Source organism: Tauraco erythrolophus, chromosome 16, assembly GCF_009769465.1.
Source record: "Tauraco erythrolophus isolate bTauEry1 chromosome 16, bTauEry1.pri, whole genome shotgun sequence".
NCBI lineage: Eukaryota > Metazoa > Chordata > Aves > Musophagiformes > Musophagidae > Tauraco > Tauraco erythrolophus.
The window spans coordinates 3,155,610-3,175,279 of NC_141480.1; the positions used below are offsets into that span (position 1 = coordinate 3,155,610).

The 19,670-nt window shown below is 53.8% G+C and overlaps 1 protein-coding gene across 1 annotated transcript in view; it reads left to right on the plus strand.

Moving 5' to 3' along the window:
* The window catches only part of TCF7 (transcription factor 7), a 71,486-nt gene extending 52,290 nt beyond the window's left edge, over nucleotides 1-19,196 (plus strand). The window contains exons 5-12 of the mRNA XM_086621898.1: nucleotides 1,470-1,560; nucleotides 5,184-5,270; nucleotides 7,355-7,465; nucleotides 7,917-8,079; nucleotides 8,296-8,403; nucleotides 12,352-12,400; nucleotides 14,555-14,627; nucleotides 18,896-19,196. Of these exons, the coding sequence (XP_086478024.1) occupies nucleotides 1,470-1,560; nucleotides 5,184-5,270; nucleotides 7,355-7,465; nucleotides 7,917-8,079; nucleotides 8,296-8,403; nucleotides 12,352-12,400; nucleotides 14,555-14,627; nucleotides 18,896-19,196 (983 nt within the window). The remainder of the gene's footprint in view (nucleotides 1-1,469; nucleotides 1,561-5,183; nucleotides 5,271-7,354; nucleotides 7,466-7,916; nucleotides 8,080-8,295; nucleotides 8,404-12,351; nucleotides 12,401-14,554; nucleotides 14,628-18,895) is intronic.
* Nucleotides 19,197-19,670: the final 474 nt, after the last annotated feature.

Below are 19,670 nucleotides of genomic sequence, written 5' to 3' on the forward strand. Positions count from 1 at the left end.
TCTGGCTTATGCAATTTGTGTTGTTGGAGGCCCAAATCTCAGGAAATCCTGGCTGCTGTCTAAAGCAGATGCTGGTTTTGTTTGAGGTTCAGGGGCTGCTGCGTTCTGTTTGAGCACAGCTGCAGGTAAATCATGGAATCAGACAACAGTTTGGGTTGGAAGGGACCTTCAAGACCATCTCGTTCCAACCCCCCTGCCACGGGCAGGGACACCTTCCACTACACCAGGTTGCTCAAAGCCTCATCCAACCTGGCCTTGAACACTTCCAGGGTTGGGGCAGCCACAGCTTCTCTGGGCAACCTGGTCCAGTGCCTCACCACCCTTGTTGTAAAAAATTTCTTCTTTATCTCTGATCTCGTACTGAGTTATATACTCCTTTCAGTTCAGTTATGTATTTATTTTAGCTAACTCCTAATAAGATACTTGGAATCTCTTGGTGTCATTCCTAATTAATAATTTATCATTAGTACACCTGGGAGAATAAGCCAGACTTTCGAGTTTGCAAACCACTTGCAACTAATCACCGATTTATTCAATGTATTTATTGCCCAGAACAGCTGCTGGACAATCTCTGTACGGTGTTTTGTGTGAGCCTCGTTAGCGGTCAGCCTCGTTAGCAGTCAGCATCACACGGTGCTGCGGCAGAGCTCAGCCCCAGCTCCCTTCCAGTCCGGGGGTCAGCTGGAGGCTGTGTTTGCCAGCAGCACCGCGGTTGTCTGAGTCCCACCTGCCGCCCCGGGCTCCGTGGGCTGTTTTCAAGTCGGGATAGAAAGGGAAGCGGCTGCGGCTGTCTCCTCTGGCCATGCCACCCGTGCCAGCGGCTTTGAAGATCACGTAGGGATTCCCCGTGTGAAGGGTGAATTCCCAGCTGGCACCATACCCACCTCCGGTGTTCCTTGGCACCCGCAGAGCCCGTGAAACAGTTGCTTTGAATGGGGACTCAACGTTTAAAGTCGAGTTAGAAGTGGTGCTGCCGGAGCGTCCCCGCTGGCCACTCATGGGGGTCCCAGGGATGCCTGGTGGGAAGGGGATGCAGGACCAGCTTTGACTGTCAGTTGTGCACCTGAACAGGCTCCCTGTGAAGGGCAGAGGGATGTCTGGAGTCCATGAAATCCTTACCAAATCCTTACCAAATCCTTACCAAATCCTTACCAAATCCTTACCAAACCCTTACCAAAGCAAGGTGCTGCTTGGTGGCACGGAGCAGGGATGATGCTTGTGCAGGAGCAAGCTGCCTTCCCCAGTGTTTGTGATTCTGCAGCAACGTGGATGACCCACCACATCCACAGAGAGAATCACAGCAATAAAAAGGGAAATTATACTATCCCGCCGCTCACAGCCAGCTTGCTCATATATTCCCTGCTGCCCACGAGTGTCCGTGGATGGAGCAGGCAGGGGTTGGGGAGTGGTCTAGGTCAGCTGGGGAGCGTGGTACCGGCTCCAACTCATCTCCTTCTCCCTTCTCCCAGGAGTGCACCGTCCTTCGCAGACCTCAGACATCCCCGGTTTCTACCCCCTCCCTCCCGGTGGAGTCGGACAGATCACGCCGTCGATGGGATGGTGAGTGTGGAGGGCTCGGCCCCGCGCAGCCCCCAGCCCGCCGGCCGCTCCGTACCGGGGACGGTTTATCGAACAAACCGCCTGCGGCCGTTCTGCGTAACCTCCACGGTGCTTTCGCCCCGGCTGCATCCCTCCTGCGTGCTGTGTGATGGGGAGGAGGATTTAGCCTCGTTTTAGAGATGGGGAGCGGATCTGCGGAGAGGCCGAAGGCTTTGTCTTGGCTGGGGCATCCCTGGAGCGGGGTTACAAACGGCTCAATTCTGCCTTACCTCTAGCTGCCTGTGTGGGTTAGGAAACCCACGGAGAGCATCCTACCCACCTCACCTAATCACAACAAAAGTTTCTCTCCTGGAGATGGAGGTAATTTTCTCCCTCGCTGGGGTTTTCAGCACAAGCAGTGCTTTCCCCGAGCGTGCTGCCGGCGTGGTGTCATCCAGCGGGATGCTCCATCCGCTGGGCCATGGTGCCTCTGAGAGTCTGACACGCAGGGAAAAAATACGTGGTGGCAGAGACCTGCCCCAGCAAATGACCCCGGTACCCTCAGCCTGGCCACTGCACAGCTGGATCCACGGCACCCACTACCCCAGTGGGGATGGGGAAGGAGGGACTGTGAGCTGGAGCACTCCCAAAATGTGCCCCCAGCATGGGCCAGCCCGGAGAAGCATCCCACAAAGCGGGATGTTTCCCACAGCCCGTTGGGAAACCTGCCCCAGGGACATGAGTGAAAAACACACCGGTACGTGCTGCGTGGTCATTGCCACTGGCTTTTGTCACCGTGACACCGAGGGAGCAGGTCTGGCGGGCGGTGCCGTGTGGGCATCATCACTCCTCTGATTAATTCTTCATCCCCGTCAGTGACACGGGGACCTTGCAGAGGCTGGCAGGGAGGCTGGCGGCTGTGGGCAGTGGGTTGGGGTGGCTGGGGCAGGGGAAGAGAGTGGGGAGGGCGACGGCGGGGGCAGGCAGCCAGATGCCCCCTGGTGCCGGCTGGCAAAACCTCAGCAAAGCCCGGTGAGACCTCCAGGTACAAGAATGTCTTGCAGAATGGGAGAGGCGAAGCGTATGAAAACACAAAGTAAAATGTTAGCTTTTTGGTTTGTTTTGTTCATGAATTTCATATTCCAGATATTTAACCACAAGGAAACAGAGGCTGAGGCCTTTGGTACAGAGTTTGGCTTCAAAGAGATTACATTTTGCCTTCTGTGCTAAATCTGCTACTCTTGGGCGATGGTTTAACTCCTCATACGATGTGATTCATCCTCAGGAAAAACAAGTACTGGGGTGACTGTGCTGTATAACATGAAAAAAAAATAGTTGGGGCTGAGAAAGGAGCCTGTTTGCCAAACGGAAGGTCCGCTCCCAGGGTGGGATGCTGTTAAGGGCAGCCCTGGGCACGTGGAAGGGGCAAAGTCTGCTTTGCACAGAGTGTTTGTCATTCAGTCGATGGTGGAAGGAGTTTGAAGTGCTGAGAGCTGCTCCGGCGTCTGCGGGGTTTGGCATCCTCCAGCAACCTCGTCAGACCCGTTCGTTAGTGCCTGACAGAGCAGATACGGTAAAGCACCAGACGGGCCTGATGGAGCGCAGAGCAGCACCTCGCAGCGCCTGTGTCTGTGATAGAACCTTTGCTCATCCTTTTGCCTGCCCAAAATTTATGGAAAGAGCCCCAAAACCGCTCCTGAAGTGCCCAGTCCTCAGCCGAGGCTCAGCACCTGGGCACGGGTGGGTGCAGAAGTGGCAGAGTTGAGCCCTGCGCGGGAGGCGGTGGGCAGCAGGGGTTCCGTGCCAGGGGTGCTCTTGCTGGGGATCCTCGTGCCGGGGATGCTTGTGCTGGAGATGCTGGTGCTGGGGATGCTCGTGCCAGGGATGCTTGTGCCAGGGATGCACAGGAAAGCAGCTTTTCCTCCACGAGCTGACGGGCAGGAGCTGGGTAGAAACGGGCTTCATTCTTGCCGAGTGCTTCGGGAGGAGGAGCTGCAATCGCTCTCCCTGTAATTAGCTGGGATGACAGTCGGATAAATGCTTCCCAGAGTCCAGTCGAGTGAGTTTTGCTCACAGCAGCCTGGCAGCAAACAGCAGCTGGGAGCCTGCGAACCGTGTCGCTCCCCGGGCCGAGCGGCGGCAGTGCCGCGGCAGCCCCTCCGCCACCATCCCATGCCTTTTTTCCAAGCCACCCTCCCATCTCCAGGTGACACGGGCTGTAACCGTTCATTCCCAACCGTCAGGGATTGATTTTGCAGTTGCCTTAACTTGCACGTCGGGATCACTTCGGCTGACGCCGCGAGTGCCCGGCTCCTTTCCTATCCCGATATCTCAGCCTCCGCAGTAACGCGTGTCGCTTCTGGATTAGCTCCGAGTGTTTTCTCGGCCCCGGGGCAGCTGCGTTCCAACTTCAAAGGTTCTTTCGGTAGCACTTGGCTGTTTGTTGGCGTGTTTATACCCACCGACATCTAAGGGGTGGGAGAGGGCTTCTGCCTGGCAGGGTGTAAACAGAGCCCCGCCGCCTCGCCTGCCTTTCCTACAGACAGATCCTGCAGATTTCGGTCAAGCCGAGACACAGCAGCTTCTGGAGCAGCAGGAACAGAAACTTTCCTCCTCCAAAGCGCAGCTCGAGGGCCTGACAGCTGCACCACTGTCGTTATTCCTCGGTTCAGGGCAGAAACGGTCTTTAGCCCTGAAAAATCCCTGGCGTCCAGGAGCTCGGTCCTTTGCAGGGCAGCGGGGTGGCACCACACAATGATAACAGGCTTTTGGGGTTTTTTTTGGCTTATTAAAGCTGAAAATAGCTGGTGCTGGTCTTAGGCACAGCTCTGTGCAGCTTGTCCAGAGCATCTGCAGGGGTTTAAGCACCCTGGCGTGTCCTCCGCGGGCATCTCGGTTTCCACGCGTGGTTGGAGGCCGGGAGCATCTTTTGGCAGGTTTGCAGAACAAGCCAAGGTATTTTTGAGCTGTCGCCATGGGAAAAAGAGGAGGGGGGGGTTCCCTTGCTGGGAACAAGGAGGAACTCCCTGAATAGTTATTGTATTATCTCAAAAATAATTTCCAGCTCCAGGTCTGGTACATGCCCGCTCTCCAGTATGAAACAACTTTCAAAAGAAATGCAGGACCAGGTTCTAGCGTGTTTAAAAATGATGGGCATCCCTTTGGGGATGTGCTGGGGAAACTAGAGCATTTCTGAAGCAGAGTAGGTGCTTCATCTCCGGATACCGGGACGTTCCTGTCCTAAGGTGTCCTCCCAAGAGGGAGACTCTGAGCAGGCTTTAGTTTTTTGGTCAAACCGTGCTCTTTTAAGCGACTTTTTCTCTACAATAGCAACATCTCCTAATTTTTCAGCACACCTCTACTCTTTGCATTTTAATGGGATGCTGAACTCAAAGCTGCCGTGTTCCTCAACACCGGGGACAGAGGGGGGGGCAGAGTTGGATCCAACCTTTGCAGGGAGGCCCAGTGTCTCCCGAAATAAAGTCCAAGTCCTTCACCACCCCTCGAGCCCAAGGGACAGCCCAAGCATCCCACCAGGCAGAGCTCCTGGGCTGTTGGTGCTCTCAGTCCCCTTAGCCAAGGATATCTTTAGGAAACACCACGTAGCTGTGGATACTTTATAGACTCTTTCTTCCCGATCCCAGGCAGAGCCAGTCTGTCTATCCGCTCCCGTCATGTGGATTTAGACAGCCGTATTCGTCAGCGCTTTCTGCTGGGGCTTCTTTCTCCAGGTGAGTACGAGCTGTGTGAGACAGGGCAGCAGCTCGGCTGGTCTCGCAGCTTGCAGTCTGTGCAGCAGGAGCTTGCAGCAGACCACGGCCACGCACCTTCCCCGGGCTGCCTGGTCCGAAGGGCGGTCAGGGGAATAGCGACTGGCGCGGGAGGATGCGGCACGACGGGGTTTTAATCAGCAGAAGTCAAAACAAAGCCAGAAAACTCTGCCTTCAGCTCAGCATTGGGAAAAGGAGTTGAAATCCATGGCTCAGGGTTTTGCTCCTTGTCATTAACCCTAATCCTGAATACATCCCTGCGGCCACCACTGCTGAGTTTCGCTCTGCAGAGACCGATCTGGTTTACTCAGTCTCAGCCTTAGAAGCAGGACGGGCAGCGGGCAGCTCCGTGCTGTCCGTCCATCGGCACAGCTCAGCCCTAAGTGCGTAACACAGCCTCGGACCACTCATACTGCAAGCTTATGGTCAAATTTTGCCCTCTGTAAATGTACCATGACCCCAGTGATGTCCCAGTGAGCAAAATACATCCCCTGCAGGTGGAAATGGCAGTGCCCAGCCCCTCCGGGCATGCTGGTGGGCAAAGCCCCCATGGCTGCAGCGAGGACGGCGGCACCGCAGGGATGTGCACGCTGTGTGTGCTCATGCACCAGCTTTCGCTTCTGCTTCGTGTTGTCCTGAAGAGCTGTTAGTGAAGGTTTCCCACAGGAACACCATGCAACCCTCGATCCTTGCAGCCCTCGATCCATGCAGCCCTCGATCCATGCAACCCTTGATCCATGCAGCCCTCGATCCATGCAGCCCTTGATCCATGCAACCCTTGATCCATGCAGCCCTCGATCCATGCAACCCTCGATCCACGCAGCCCTCGATCCATGCAGCCCTTGATCCATGCAACCCTCGATCCATGCAACCCTCGATCCATGCAGCCCTCGATCCATGCAACCCTTGATCCATGCAACCCTCGATCCATGCAGCCCTCGATCCATGCAACCCTCGATCCATGCAGCCCTCGATCCATGCAACCCTCGATCCATGCAGCCCTCAATCCATGCAGCCCTCGATCCATGCAACCCTCGATCCATGCAGCCCTCGATCCATGCAACCCTCAACCAGTGCAGACCATTAGCCCCGCAGCGGAGGCTGGGGTACTGCCACCCCTCCTTGCTTGCCAAGGCATCGCTTTGCCAGCCTTCGAAGGCGAAGGCAAGAGAGGAGCTAACGGTTCCGTTCCCTTTGGAGGCCCGGCAGCCTCCCCGAGCCTGGTGTAGGAGCTCTCGCTCGCAGGATTTTGGGGTGGATTTTGCAGCGCTGCTGCAGCCGAGAACGTACACCTGGTCAGATAAGGATCAGACCGTGCTGGCGGATTAAATTAAACAGCTTTTCTTTTCGTGCCAGCATATCTAATGAACAGTTCATCTCCCATAGGCAATTCTGCCATCTCGAGCTACAGCCATAAAGTGGCAAGCTTGGCAAAGCTGACTGCGTTGGCTTTGCCCTCTGAAATTCTCCGGAGAGCTAATGAAGCCTGAGAGCGGGCGAGACCTCTCGTGATCTCAGCGCCGTGTCGGCGGCGAGCATTGCGTAGGCAACGTGCACCTCCTAGAGATGCAGTTTGGTTCATGTTCAGGCTTATGCTACTTCTGTTAAAAGAAAGGTGCGGGGTGGTCCTCACCTCTCCCATCCAAACCCTGCCTTGGGTCTGTTGTTCCTTCCTCCAGTGCTCATAAGATATTGCAACAGCAGAGATCTGAGCAGCTGAAACCACTGGCTGACAGCGCCCTTGCTCTCGGCCAGGCTGGCTCCCGCCGCAAGCTGGTTTCCTCGCAGCGGCACCCAGACCTTTGCCACCCACGTTGCCCACGGCTCAGCCGGCCGTGCCTGCTGCCGGCGTGGCAGGGGCGACCCAAGGGTGGTGGGCACTGCCTGCCCTGCGCCAGCCTGGCGGCACCTGCAAGTTTGCTTTCCGTGTCCTCCGCTTACCGTCTGCTTCTGCCACGTCAGAGTGCCGCCTCGTGAGCCGTGCTGCTCCGGCTGCCCGAGCGTCCCGAGCATCCCTGGCACGGCTCATCTGCTTTCTGTTGCAGGTTCACTCACCCGCTGATGCTGGGCTCCGGTATGCACACCACCGGCATCCCGCACCCCGCCATCGTGCCCCACTCCGGCAAGCAAGAGATGGAGCACTATGACCGAAACATGTAAGTTGGAAGCGCTGGCAGGGCTCAGCAGCGTTAGTGAAATGCCCATTTCATTTATCCCTGTTAATGGTTGCACGGGCTGGGGGGAGGATGGATGAACACCGAGCTCTGCCTGCATCAGGCAACGGCACGCATCCGAGGTGCGGATCTCAAGCCCCCCACCTGCTCGTGCCGTCGGGTTGGTTTGGTGTGGAGCCCTCTGCTGAGCGTGGTGCCACCGGGTTGGTTTGGTATCGAGTCCTCTGCTGAGCGTGGTGCCACCAGGTTGGTTTGGTTTGGAGCCCTCTGCTGAGCTTGGTGCCACCAGGTTGGTTTGGTGTGGAGCCCTCTGCTGAGCGTGGTGCCACCGGGTTGGTTTGGTGTCGAGTCCTCTGCTGAGCTTGGTGCCACCGGGCAGCCAAACTGGAGGGGGGGCTCTGATGCTGACAGCTCCTCCTTTGGTCCCACCAAGGAAACCTCAACCAGAACCAAAGAGAGAGAAGGAAGCCAAGAAGCCCACTATCAAGAAACCCCTGAACGCTTTCATGTTGTATATGAAAGAAATGCGGGCGAAAGTCATTGCCGAATGCACCCTGAAGGAGAGCGCTGCCATCAACCAGATCCTGGGAAGGAGGGTAAGAGCACACGGGGCTCCGCGTCGTCGTCCCAGTGCAGCATCCGTGTCCCTTGCAGCTGCTCTCAAGCACGTAAGGAGCATCTGCTTTCCAAACCAGGTGCTCTTATCCCTTAAACACATGGAGTCAGATTCGCCCCGGAGGAGGGTGGGGGCGGTGGGCTGGGCTGGGAGGGGATGGCAGGGCCACGTCTCACTGCCACCCTTGTCCTTGCAGTGGCACGCGCTGTCCCGGGAGGAGCAGGCCAAGTACTACGAACTGGCTCGCAAGGAACGGCAGCTCCACATGCAGCTCTACCCCGGCTGGTCTGCCAGAGACAACTATGTGAGTGGCTGCTGCAGCTCGGACCCCCTCCCCATGGCACAGCCAGAAACGACCCGGGGTGGGGGGCTGACAGCTGGTGTTTGCCAAACAATCCACCTGTCCCCACTAGTGCCATTCCTGACGGCGCTATAGTATAGAAATTCACATTTCAGGAGTATTTTGAACATTGTCTTGGCTCATTGCCTGCCCATAGCATGAATGGTACAGCTCCCCAGGTACCCCAACCATTTGTTCACTTATTGTCAATACAAGTAGAAAGGAAGAGGAACTTTTAAGTGATGTGGATGATCTTTGGAAATGTAATTTTATGGAAACCCACTGCTCTGTGCATCTCAGGCAGCAGCTGAGCCATCGAGAGCAGAGTACGGGGCAGAGATGCAGGAGGAGAAACTCATGGGGAGGCTGCACTGGGGTGGGCTGGGGGGCCTGAATGGGCTGCCACCGCCTCATCAGTTCCGTTGGCTTTGTGGTAGCACCTCGTTCATCAGTTTTAAGTCATGGGGCTGGGTACCGCGGGCTCCGTAGCCCTGGGCCCGTGGTGCTGAGCCCAGGCACACGCTGAGGATTTGGGGGGATTTGGTGAATTGCGGGCTGCTGCCTCTGATCAGAGGGATTAAAACTAGAGCAGGGTGTCTGCCCAAGCTGCACCCACAGGAGCCTCATCATAATAATGGGAAATAATTGTTAAAAAGGCAAAACAGGGAAGTGTAAGTTGCTTTGTACAAGCTGTAGTGCGAACCTCGGTGTCGCAGGCTGCTCGGTTCAGATTTCGGACTCTCCGTGGGATACATCCCAGGCAGGAGCCCCGTGTATTGTGGGACGTGTAAGCAGCACCCACAGGATGATGTCACTGAGCTTCTGCCTGTCCTGCAGGGACCCCGGCCAATTCGAGCACAACACGTTCAAAGTATTCCAACGCAATCCGAGCGCACGCAGACAACAGCACTGCTTGCTTGGTGAGCTCGCGAGCTAAATCCAGCTCTTTGGTGAGCCTGTTTGCCAACCAAGGTTGCTGTTAGAGGGAAAAAGCCCTTTCTGGATTGAAAAAAAAAAGAAAAAACAAGCCCCCAAAGCAGGCAGTGGCTGCTGAGCCACGCAGCAAATAGCAGTGGTTCTCAGCAATAAAAATCAGCTAGTGCAGAGGGCTCTGAAGCATGCTGGGTGTTGGGATCATGCGTTCCCGTAGCCAGAAGAGCTTTAGAATCATAGAATCATAGAATGGTTAGGGTTGGAAGGGACCTTAAAGATCATCTAGTTCCAACTTTCCCTGTGTACAAGGCAAAGAAGGGAAGCTCCAGCCTTGATCTGCCCTGGTTTTGGCTGTAGCAAGGTAATGCTGCCGCAGCAATCGATGCCAAACCGATCCCCGAGGCGTGAGCGGAGAAAAACTTGCGCTTTGGTTTTTCTAGAGAGCTGACTCGGCTCTACATCTGAAATAGAGGCTCTTTTTGGAGGGGGCTGCAGTGAACCAGCCGGACTCTGCAAGGCCCCCCACTCCCGGGAAGAAGTAGCAGCAGCTCCTGGTCTGGTTGGAAGGACAAAGCTGCTTTGCAGCTCGTGGTGGCAGGGCCAGCAGTTGGGAAGTCTCTGGGCTACTCCATGGCACACTGCAAGGTTACTCTTGACTTTCATTTCCTCTTAGTTGTATTAATCACTTCAGAAGGACTGTGTGAAACGAGGTTGCAGAGGTGTAGCAGTGCCCCAGAAGCACAGATATACACTCCGGGTCTTTTCTAGTGGTTTTCTCGACCGTTTTGATCTTACATGCCTAACGAGCTCATTAGAGACCTGAAGCAAAGCACACATAAGTCTTCAGATGTCCGTCCGTCCGTCCACTTGAGGGTTCTGCCCTTTGATCTAAAACTCCGTCGTTTCCCTCGCAGCCGCTTTCTTTCCCCAGCAAGCACCCGTCCAGCCCACCCAGACCCAAACCCTCCTTCCAGAAAGCCCAAACTCCACCCAGGGCAAGAAAACACTCTTAAACAGACCCCAAAAAAGAAAAGAAAAAAAAAAAAAAACAAAAACAAAAACAGAAGGCAGAGATGATGCAGGAAAAGCAGAAGTTTCAGGAAGCCCCCCCTGTCCGTATCCCTGCCTCCTTGCAAGCACAGACCAGGAGCTCAGCATCCACATGCAGCTTTGCAGGATCAGTCCTGGATGCTGCCGACCTCCGGAGCCACCCGTAGAGAAACTGGGGCAGCACCTTTGGTGCTGCTCCAGAGGTCGGCAGCATCGTTGGGCACACATCTGGAGGGCATCAACATCTGGAGGGCAGCAGCAGCATCGCTGAGAGCAAGGCACCATCGTCCTCCAAGACCAAGCACATCCTCCGTGGAAATCTCAATCCCGTAGCATCCTTTGTCTTGGCAAGGGTTGGTTCTTTGCTCCAGAAGAGTTTTCTTTTCAACTGAGCTCCGAAGGTGGACGTCGGTTCTCCTGGCACCGGCAAGAAGCTGTTTTGGGGCTTGTGGTCCTTGCAAGAGATGCTTTTCTCCCCAGAGCCTGAGCGAGGAGGAGGAGGAGGAGGAATGTAGGTCATTTCTGCAGCACGTGATGCGGATATCGGGCAGGAAATACCGTTGCTCCCACACTGAAGCAAAAGCTTACCGCAGCTTGGAGCTTTCCACCTTCACTCAAACCACAAGAAGTCATATAAAAAGTCACGGGTCAAAGGCAGCCCGGCGAGGTGCCGGCTCCACGCAGGCCAGCTGTGCTCCCGCACCGCTGTGCCCTCATTAATAAGCTCATTAGGCAGTTTGGGGATAAAATTGGGTTTTCTTGTTAGGGAAGGAAGAAAACAGAAGAATGGGAGGTGGGTCCAGCGCTGCATAAGCACTGGAATAGACAAGTATTATTTAAAAATAAATTTCTGAGGATTTCCTAAAACTTTCTTTCCCATTTGAAATCGAGGATGCTCCTCCTGGTAATGCGATATGGAGCAATTTCTGTTCAGGTATAAGGCACCACATTAAAGCAAGTATTAGAAATAGGGAAGGTGCTAAAATGGGCCAAGTGCTTTTTAGAAACATAAAGAGGGAGGAGGAACAAGAACATGTGAGAAGGATCAGCTGTTGATCAGACTGCCTCCCTTGCATGCGGTAAATCTTGTTTAATTCTTTTAATCTAGTTAAATCTAGCAATGAAATTACCAATTAATTAATTAAAGTGACAGTGGGTGGGATTCCCAGGTGAGACGCATCAGGGTGGGCTGAGGAGGACTGGCAGGAGTTGGTGGAGGTGCTGAGCAGCGCGGACACAGGTGTGGGGTTTATCACAGCTGTTTTGCATCCAGTAACGTTTCCTCTTGTGCCTTTGTACGTGGAGTGCAGCAGAAGTGAGAGTCTCAGTGGTGTTTGTAGGGTGGTTGTGGACTTAGAAAACAGAGCAGGGAGCAGCGTGGTGGGAAGATGCAGCAGACATGGGAGGTGGCAGCTGGGATGCGGCCACCATCTCCTCTGAGTTTCTGTTGCTGTTTCTACGTAGGCATGGATCTCGTGCAGAGTGGGTTTGGGATGAGTCAAAAGGCCAGTGGTGCTGGATCCGGGGATTCTGGAAATGAGGGGTTATTCCTGAGAAAAGGGATGTGCCCAGAGCAAACCTGGGCTGCGTAGAAGGAGCCACCAGCATGTGTGCGAACGCAACTTGGGTGGCTGCTCCGAGAGTTCCTCCTGGGTTTGCTTTCTGGAGCAGTGGACTGGGGGGTCGGGGAAAGGGAAGGGATGTCCACGCAGATAGACCCAAGCAGGTCCCCTCGCAGCGATTCCCGGCTCGTCTCTCCCTGGCACGGGCAGAGCGGGCGGCACTGTGGCTGTTACAATGAGGACGTGACCACTCACCTGGGCAGCAGCCACAGCCTTCCCTGGGGGCCCCATCCAGCCCCCAGAGCCCTGCACAGCACCCTCGGTCCCCTGGGAGCATGGACTAACGGCCTTTCCTTCCATTTCCTAGGGGAAAAAGAAGAGACGAACACGGGAGAAGCAGCAAGATTCCAACTCAGGTAAATGCTTGCGGCTCGGTGGCTGTCCCTTCGTTTTTGCTTAGAGGGGATAATCCGAATCAGTTGTCATCTTTTACCATGGATTTTTTTATTCTCCTGAGCGTAACTAAAGAAATACACTTTTTTTTTTTTTTTAAGACACGATAAATTAACATTTCTGCGACTTTTTCATAGACGTGTTTGAATTTTAGAACACAGGTAGTGTGTGAAAACTGAAAATATTAGATTTTGGCAAGTGCATAACTTCATATTAACTCTCAGTAAGTTTAATCTGTTCAAAACATGCAGGGTGAGTGTCCCCATCAGCCCTACAGATGCCATTAATTAAAGAAAACTCCTCTGAAATGCATCGATATTGCACGTGGGACTGAAGGCAGTGGCAGGATTGAAGGTCACCCATGGCACTACCCCAGATTTGGTTTTCATTTCCAAGTAACCTAGAGTTTAAGGAAAGTCACACTAAAAACCCGTACCAGCTGCCTCCCCGCACCGCGCTGTTTATTAGAAAAGGCCCTTTTGGCAGATTTCAGCTGGTGACACACACGTTCCCATCATCCAAGGTTATTCCTGTCCTGGTTTCGGAAGCATTGTTGCTGTATCAGGAATAAATAACACCTGTACCACTAAATATCCCTAACGAAACATCAAGAGACTGTCCTTGCCCCCCATGGCATCACATATACATGAAGGTAGACAGCCCAGTTTTGCCCGTATGTCTGTTCTGTGATTGCCTGTAGACTTACAAAGAGCCTTTCCCGCTCTCCAGCCTACCAGTCTCCACTACAGCTCCGTGCTTTTACTTTTGGATAAATTAAGCCAGCCAGATGACAGGCTGTTGGCTTTCTAAGCAATACACTAGTTCTCTCTCCCGCCAGAAATGCTCCCTGGGGAGGGTGCCACGTCAGCCTGTTGCTCTCCTGGCCTTGCACACCCACCCAAAGACCTGCCACAGCTGAGCTGGGGATCCCAAGGTGCACAGCTGGCTGCATCTGGGCGGTTCAGTTGTTGACTACAACGTGGGAGTCCAGCTCTGGTGTTATTGCTGTGGACTATACGTCCTTGCGACCAGAATCCTGCAGCCCACATTAATCCATAAAGTTCAGATTATCTCATTAATTTAACGAATCGCTGTTGGATAACCTCTTTGAATTGTCCATAAACTGGAATTGTTTAATTCCAGAATTGTGTCCCAGCAGTATCTTCAGTTTAGTTGACACCATTGATCTCATTCAGTGTTTGCCCTGATAAGGGGAATCCAAGCTTTTAGGTTTATATGGAGTGTGTATATGTATCTCTATTTGTATATATCCATACATGTTGGCATACCTCAAGACATCCCATTCTATGATATGTCTTGTCTGTGTGCTACAGAAATGGTAATTTCACCTGTTATGGATTGAAAACCAACTGCTGGTTGTACACTACAGGAGACAGTGGTGGTGGCTGAAGGAGGGAGCGTGAATCCAGCACAGAAACGTGCTGTTCAAATCCTGTTTCCAGCTCTAGAGGAAAAACATGATGTGCCTGAAAGCAAACAGGGCTTCACCCTAATGAGTCCCCTAATTTATACAGTAAAGCTGCAACATTTTAGGAAAGGGCACAGAGAATAGCTTTTCCATTAAAACTGGAAGGGGAATGGTGGAGGGCAGAGTAGTATAACCTGGGCCTGCTTCTCCTTGGTGCTAATTCTGCTTTCAGCCTGCTTCTGCAACGTTTCCTCCTCTTCTTTTCCATGCGCAGTCCGAGCAGCCCCGTTTAGTCGCTGCTGGAAAGGCAGGGAGCAGGTAAGGATGCAGACACAGGAGGCTGGCAGCACCTCTGGGATTTGGCAGCTTTTCCAAACTTACTCAAAGAGCTGTGAATTACCCCGTAACTGCCCATATTTCCCAGAGCTGAGGCCGTTTCCCAAACCTCCTTCTTCTCCAGCTGCCGGCGGAGATCACTGATGTTTGCCTAACGATCACTTTTTTCCAGGAGAGGTGGTGCCGGCACCGTTCCGTTGCAGAAAAAAAAAAAAAAGCAAAGTTGGATTGTAGTCTGTTAGTCGTGTGTTAAAGTGGCTAAAATGATGTTGCCTCTTTTCTTCCTCCTGCTCCTCCTCCTCTTTGTGCCTCTGCCTTGCCCATTCTCCGCCACGCATGCTTCTGTGTTCAGATCCTGCCTCTCCTAAGAAATGCAGAGCTCGCTTTGGCCTCAACCAACAAACGGACTGGTGCGGCCCGTGCAGGTGTGTATCAGCATCTCCTCGCTGCTGGGGTGCTCCTGGGCGAGCGGGTTCGGCTCTGGGCATCCTTCTGCAGCCGTCCCAGTGCCAGTGGGGGCTGCTCCGGCCAGGCAGGGATGGGGTTTTCTCTGGGCATCGTCAGCAGTTGTTGGCCGAGCTGCAAGGGTCAGGCTGCACCCTGGGTTTCTTACCCCCCCGGGGCAATGTTGGTGTAATGCTGTACGTGTTTCTCGGCTGATGGACTTCCCTGGTCTTAAAAGCTTATTTCCAGGGTGGAGACCTCTGTGACCCTGATGTGGGGCTTTTTTCCCCTATTAAAAGATTTTATATCACATAAATAGCACCCTGGGGCCAGTAGTGAGTACTTAATGGATTTTTTTTCTATTTATGCTGAGGTTAACCATGTATTTCAAGATCCAGCTCTTCTTGACCCTGAAATTTTGCAGTACCCACCGTGGGAGGGGTGGGACAGCCTCAAGCAGCGAGTCAGTTTGGAAGTGCCCTGTGCCTTGGGCTTCCAGGGAACAGACATGGCTGGGCAATAGTAAAGCTTAGTGCATGAAGCAAGTGCTGCTTGGCTCTGGGGGGTCTGCAAATGCAGCCAGGCAGGAAAAGTTCCTGGGGGGCTTCTAGACCTGGGCACTGACGAATGGAGAGGCTCCAGCCTGGACAGGGGTCTGCGATTCATAGCACGTTTTTGTACCAGTGCGTTGAGGACTTTTAGCAAACGCTTACCGTGCTCACCGCAGCTTAAAGTGACTAAAATCAGTTAGTCTACCCCAATCTGAACCCCGAAGCACAGCCCTGCAGAGTCCGGACGGTGCTTGGCCATCGGCACCCCGGGGTGAGCTCCCGTCCCTGCGGCCGCCTCCAGCACCTCGGCGTGCCACGCAACAGCCAGCCTCCCCGCTCACCTTTAATAATGTCATCAAGCACCATTTTTTAACTAGGAATCTGGCCAGAGCTGCCTTCATATCTCATTAATACTTTACCCCAATGTCCAGAGAGGGATTTTTGTGACCCCATCGCTCACGCAGCGATGCCACCGAGCTGAGAGCCCCGTACCGCGGCGCAGGGCACGACTCAGGGTTTTTGGGCAGTTCCTCCAACTTCCCTCTGCCTTCGTTTGAATTCTCTTAATTCAGCTTCTCCTCTGCACTGCTTCCCGATTAACACCGGCTGCTGCAGCGCTCGGAGCCCTTGGCATGCTTCAATTTTTTAACCTTTGCCTCTGGAACCCTGGTTCATCCCAGCTGTTGTGCAATTCCCGTACTAACGTGCTGCTGCCGGCTCAAGGGCTCCTGTCCTACGTGCTCTGGTCACCTGCGGAAAGCAACTTCCACCGGAGGATTTCCACCCCGCAGGAGATGTCAACAGGTTAAAACTGGGTGTTCCTGCTCTAGAGCTTTCACCCTCCTCCTCCTCACCCCTGGCAAACCGCTCCAGGGTGCTTAGTTCCTAAAGGGAGAGGGATCAATCCCTTTAGCTGTGTAATAGCCACATCAACCGTAGCCCACTAACCTGGTTCGTTATCGACAGTCTGTAGTATCAGATCTGCTTTTTTTTCCCCCCTCCGTTATTTTAAATCAAATCAGTGAATCGGTGGGTATATTTGTGTCGTCTTAAACAGGGCATTGAAACTCTCCATCCTCCAGCTGCTCCTGAGATGTCTGTGGGAAATACAGCTTTTCCCCGGGCTTGTCTGCGCTGGGAAATTACAGCCCATGTAGAGTAACCTCCGAGTTAAATATTCAGTTCATCAGGGCTGTCGTGTTTCATATCGCATTAATTGGGTCACCACGGCTAACGCTGACACTGACAGCAGTAATAGCACTTGTCTTGTTCACATCCAGTGCAAAGTCGTGTTTAATACTGGACTAGTTAATACATATTCTAACACTGTCTAGTTTTTCATTAGTAAGATCAAAGAAAGGTGTGTGCCCGCATTAGCAAGCTCTCCATTTGATCTGTTTTCCTCAAATGAGACAGCTGAGGCAGGGAGCTGAGCGGGAGGAAGATGTTCTTTTTTAGCTGTTTTAGCTGTAAAGTCATTAATACCAGCTCCAGCAGAGGAATTGTTCCCTCACTACTATTAAGGTGACATCTTGAGATGTCTTTTGTTTAAAACTATACTGAGATGCTGGAGAACCTGTAGCAGGTGACGGGAGGGATCTGTCACACGAAGGAAAACCAGCTCAACATGGAGTATGTACAGACAACACATGACAGAGCCAGGGACTGACTCTGGAGAGCCGGGGAGTGGTTAAAGTAATCTGGGCATATGAGGTGATAACTGGAACTCAGGCTAAATATTCCTGGCTTTGATACCAAACAGCAGAATTGTCCAGGGATGCGGAGAAATCACACCCAAATCCACTTACAGCAAGGATGATGCACAACTAGTAATTTTGAGACCTCCCTAAATCAAACAAGTGGGGAACCTGAATATCTTCTCCAGAGGGGTGAAGGGAGGCTGGTTCCTGCTCCCCAGATGCTGCTGTCTTTGGGACCTTCCCAGTCCCAGTGGGCAAGTGGAGGCTAGGGGAGGGGAGTTGCCACCGTCAGGGTACTTTTCTGTAAAAAACCCTTTTTGTGAGTAAATCCCCAGCTGATGAGCTTTATTTGTCACGTTCCACAGAAAGGGAGCGTGGAACTGAGTGTTTCACAGTTGCAGGTCCAGTTCAGGTCCTTCTGCCTAATCTTTCCCTCCAGTGTCTGTCTACATTGCATTTTGTACTCTGTTTCCTAAAGGAGAGATCACAGCAAATGTTTCCTGCCCAGAAAAGCTACAGGCTGAAGTGTCTGAGCTGTTTTTTCCTTAGTTTAGCAGTTTAAAAGGTGATTTACCCTCCAAAGACCAAGTCTTCTGAAGGGCTCAGGATAACATCCACAGCAGGACCTCAGACAGCCTCGGACCATGTCTTCCTCCAGCCGGTCCCAGGCCATTTTCTTCCCTCTTCCTGAATCTCTGTAGAGCACTTTCAGCTCAGCCATGTACACTGAGTCATCATCAGAGGTGGGAATGAATGTAAAGTATGTTGAGATGCAGAGATGGCCCAGATGAGAGGCTTTTGGTGCAGAAGGAAGAGCTAAATAGATAGTAATTGTGCACAAGTCTAGGAAAGTGCTAGGAAATGGGCTCTTAAGACCTTAAAATTTTGGGTTGACTTGTGTTGCCTGAGGAGAAAAGCCAACAATGGTGTGAAGGGCAGTGTCCTGGCAGCGCGTGACCTGGCGCTCCTGACCACAGCGATGCCATGTGCTCCACACCCTGTCTGAGCTGGTACAGCCCAGGGCCGGCGGGCCACCGGGCACCTGCCTGCACGGTGACCCCGTGCCATGGCACGTCAGCCGACTTGCCCCATAACACCATGTGCATGTGTGTGTCCCGTGTGCTCTGCATGTGCCTTGCGTGTGCCCTGCGCCAACTGGGTGTGGGCTCAGGCATCGGGGAACATTTTAGTCTTGAACTGAGCGGGTGCCTGTTCGCCCCACTCAGCCCTCCAGAAGCAGAGAAGCCTGAATGGCAGCGTGAGTGCTGAGCTGGTGAGAAATTACCTCCTTATTTTGATTTTTAGTATTATTTTGGTTTTTAAACATGTCTTGCTTTTTATTATTATTTTGGGTTTTATTTTTGCCTTGATTTTTATTACCATTTTGATTTTTTGATTAGTTTTTCTCATTTTTGCTCTTGCTAGGACCTCCTCTCCCCGTTTCGTGGGTGAAGCCGCTCCCTTTGGATTCCGCTCGCAGAGCAGCGCGCTCTTCCAGCGGCCGCGCTACGAGCCCGCAGCCGCGGACCAGCGCCCGTTGTGCGCGGCCGCGCAGCGCCCGCCCCGCGCAGCGCCCGCCCCGCGCAGCGCCCGCCCCGCGCAGCGCCAGCCCCGCGCAGCGCCAGCCCCGCGCAGCGCCCGCCCCGCGCAGCGCCCGCCCCGCGCAGCGCCCGCCCCGCGCAGCGCCCGCCCCGCGCAGCGCCCGCCCCGCGCAGCGCCCACCGTTCGGGCGCCGCCTGGCGGTCGCCGCGGGGCCGCGCAGCGGAGCCCCGAGTCCGGCCCCGTTGCTCCGCGGTCGAGGGCGATCCCGGCCCGGGAGAAGGGCGAGCCCGGGCCGGGGAGAAGGGAGAGCCCGGCCGGGGGCTGCCCTGGACGGGGCGGGGGGCGCGGATGCCCGGCTGGCTGCGTGCCCCGGCTTGCGCCGAGCGCTGGTTTACATCTGGTGTGTGACCGTGAACTCACCCTTTATTCACAGATAACTCTCTTCACTGTTCTTAGGAGGAAAAAGAAGTGCATTCGGTACTTACAAGGAGAAGGACGCTGTGCCAGCCCAGTTTCTTCCGATGGAAGTGCTATAGACTCCCCTCCCTCTCCTCTGGACGCACTCCAATGCATCTCCTCTGCTTTTCCTTCAGACAAGCTCGCAGCCCCCGCTGACTCCGCACACAGAGAACAGCCTGACCCCTTCCCCGTCTCCGCTCACCTCCAAACCGCCACCTGCTCCTCCAGACTGATCACCAGGTGCTCTCCCGCGCCCACGGAGTCCCCAGCGTACAGCGTGGCCTCCACGGGGACATAGTCCCACCACCTTGGCCGGGACACTGGGAGCTTGGCTCTCTCCCACCTGGTTTCGCAGCCCATTGAAAAGGACCAGAGGCCCATCCAAATTCCCCACCTCACTGTAAAACGCGCAAAGCTAGGCAACAGGATGACGTAAGGATGCTGGAAAAACTCATTTGGGTTGGTTTTTTTTTGGGGGGGAGGGAGGAGTAAAGATAGAAAAGTGATTTAAAAAAAAAAAAGTAAAAAAATCAGTATTTACCAACACTTAACGTGCTAATGAGTAAACAAGCCTTTTGTCCCTGCCCTGTGCTGCTTTTTTTTGTTTGTTTGGGGTTTTTCTTTTTTTTTTTAACTGCATTATCTTCACATATGGCCAAACGCAGAGGCGACTCCGCAGCTTGCTGCAGTAGATGGTAGGTGCTATGGATCCAACGCTGGCTTCCACCCCCTGCCTCCCGAGCTGCTTTAATGCGTAGTCACTCCCAGATCT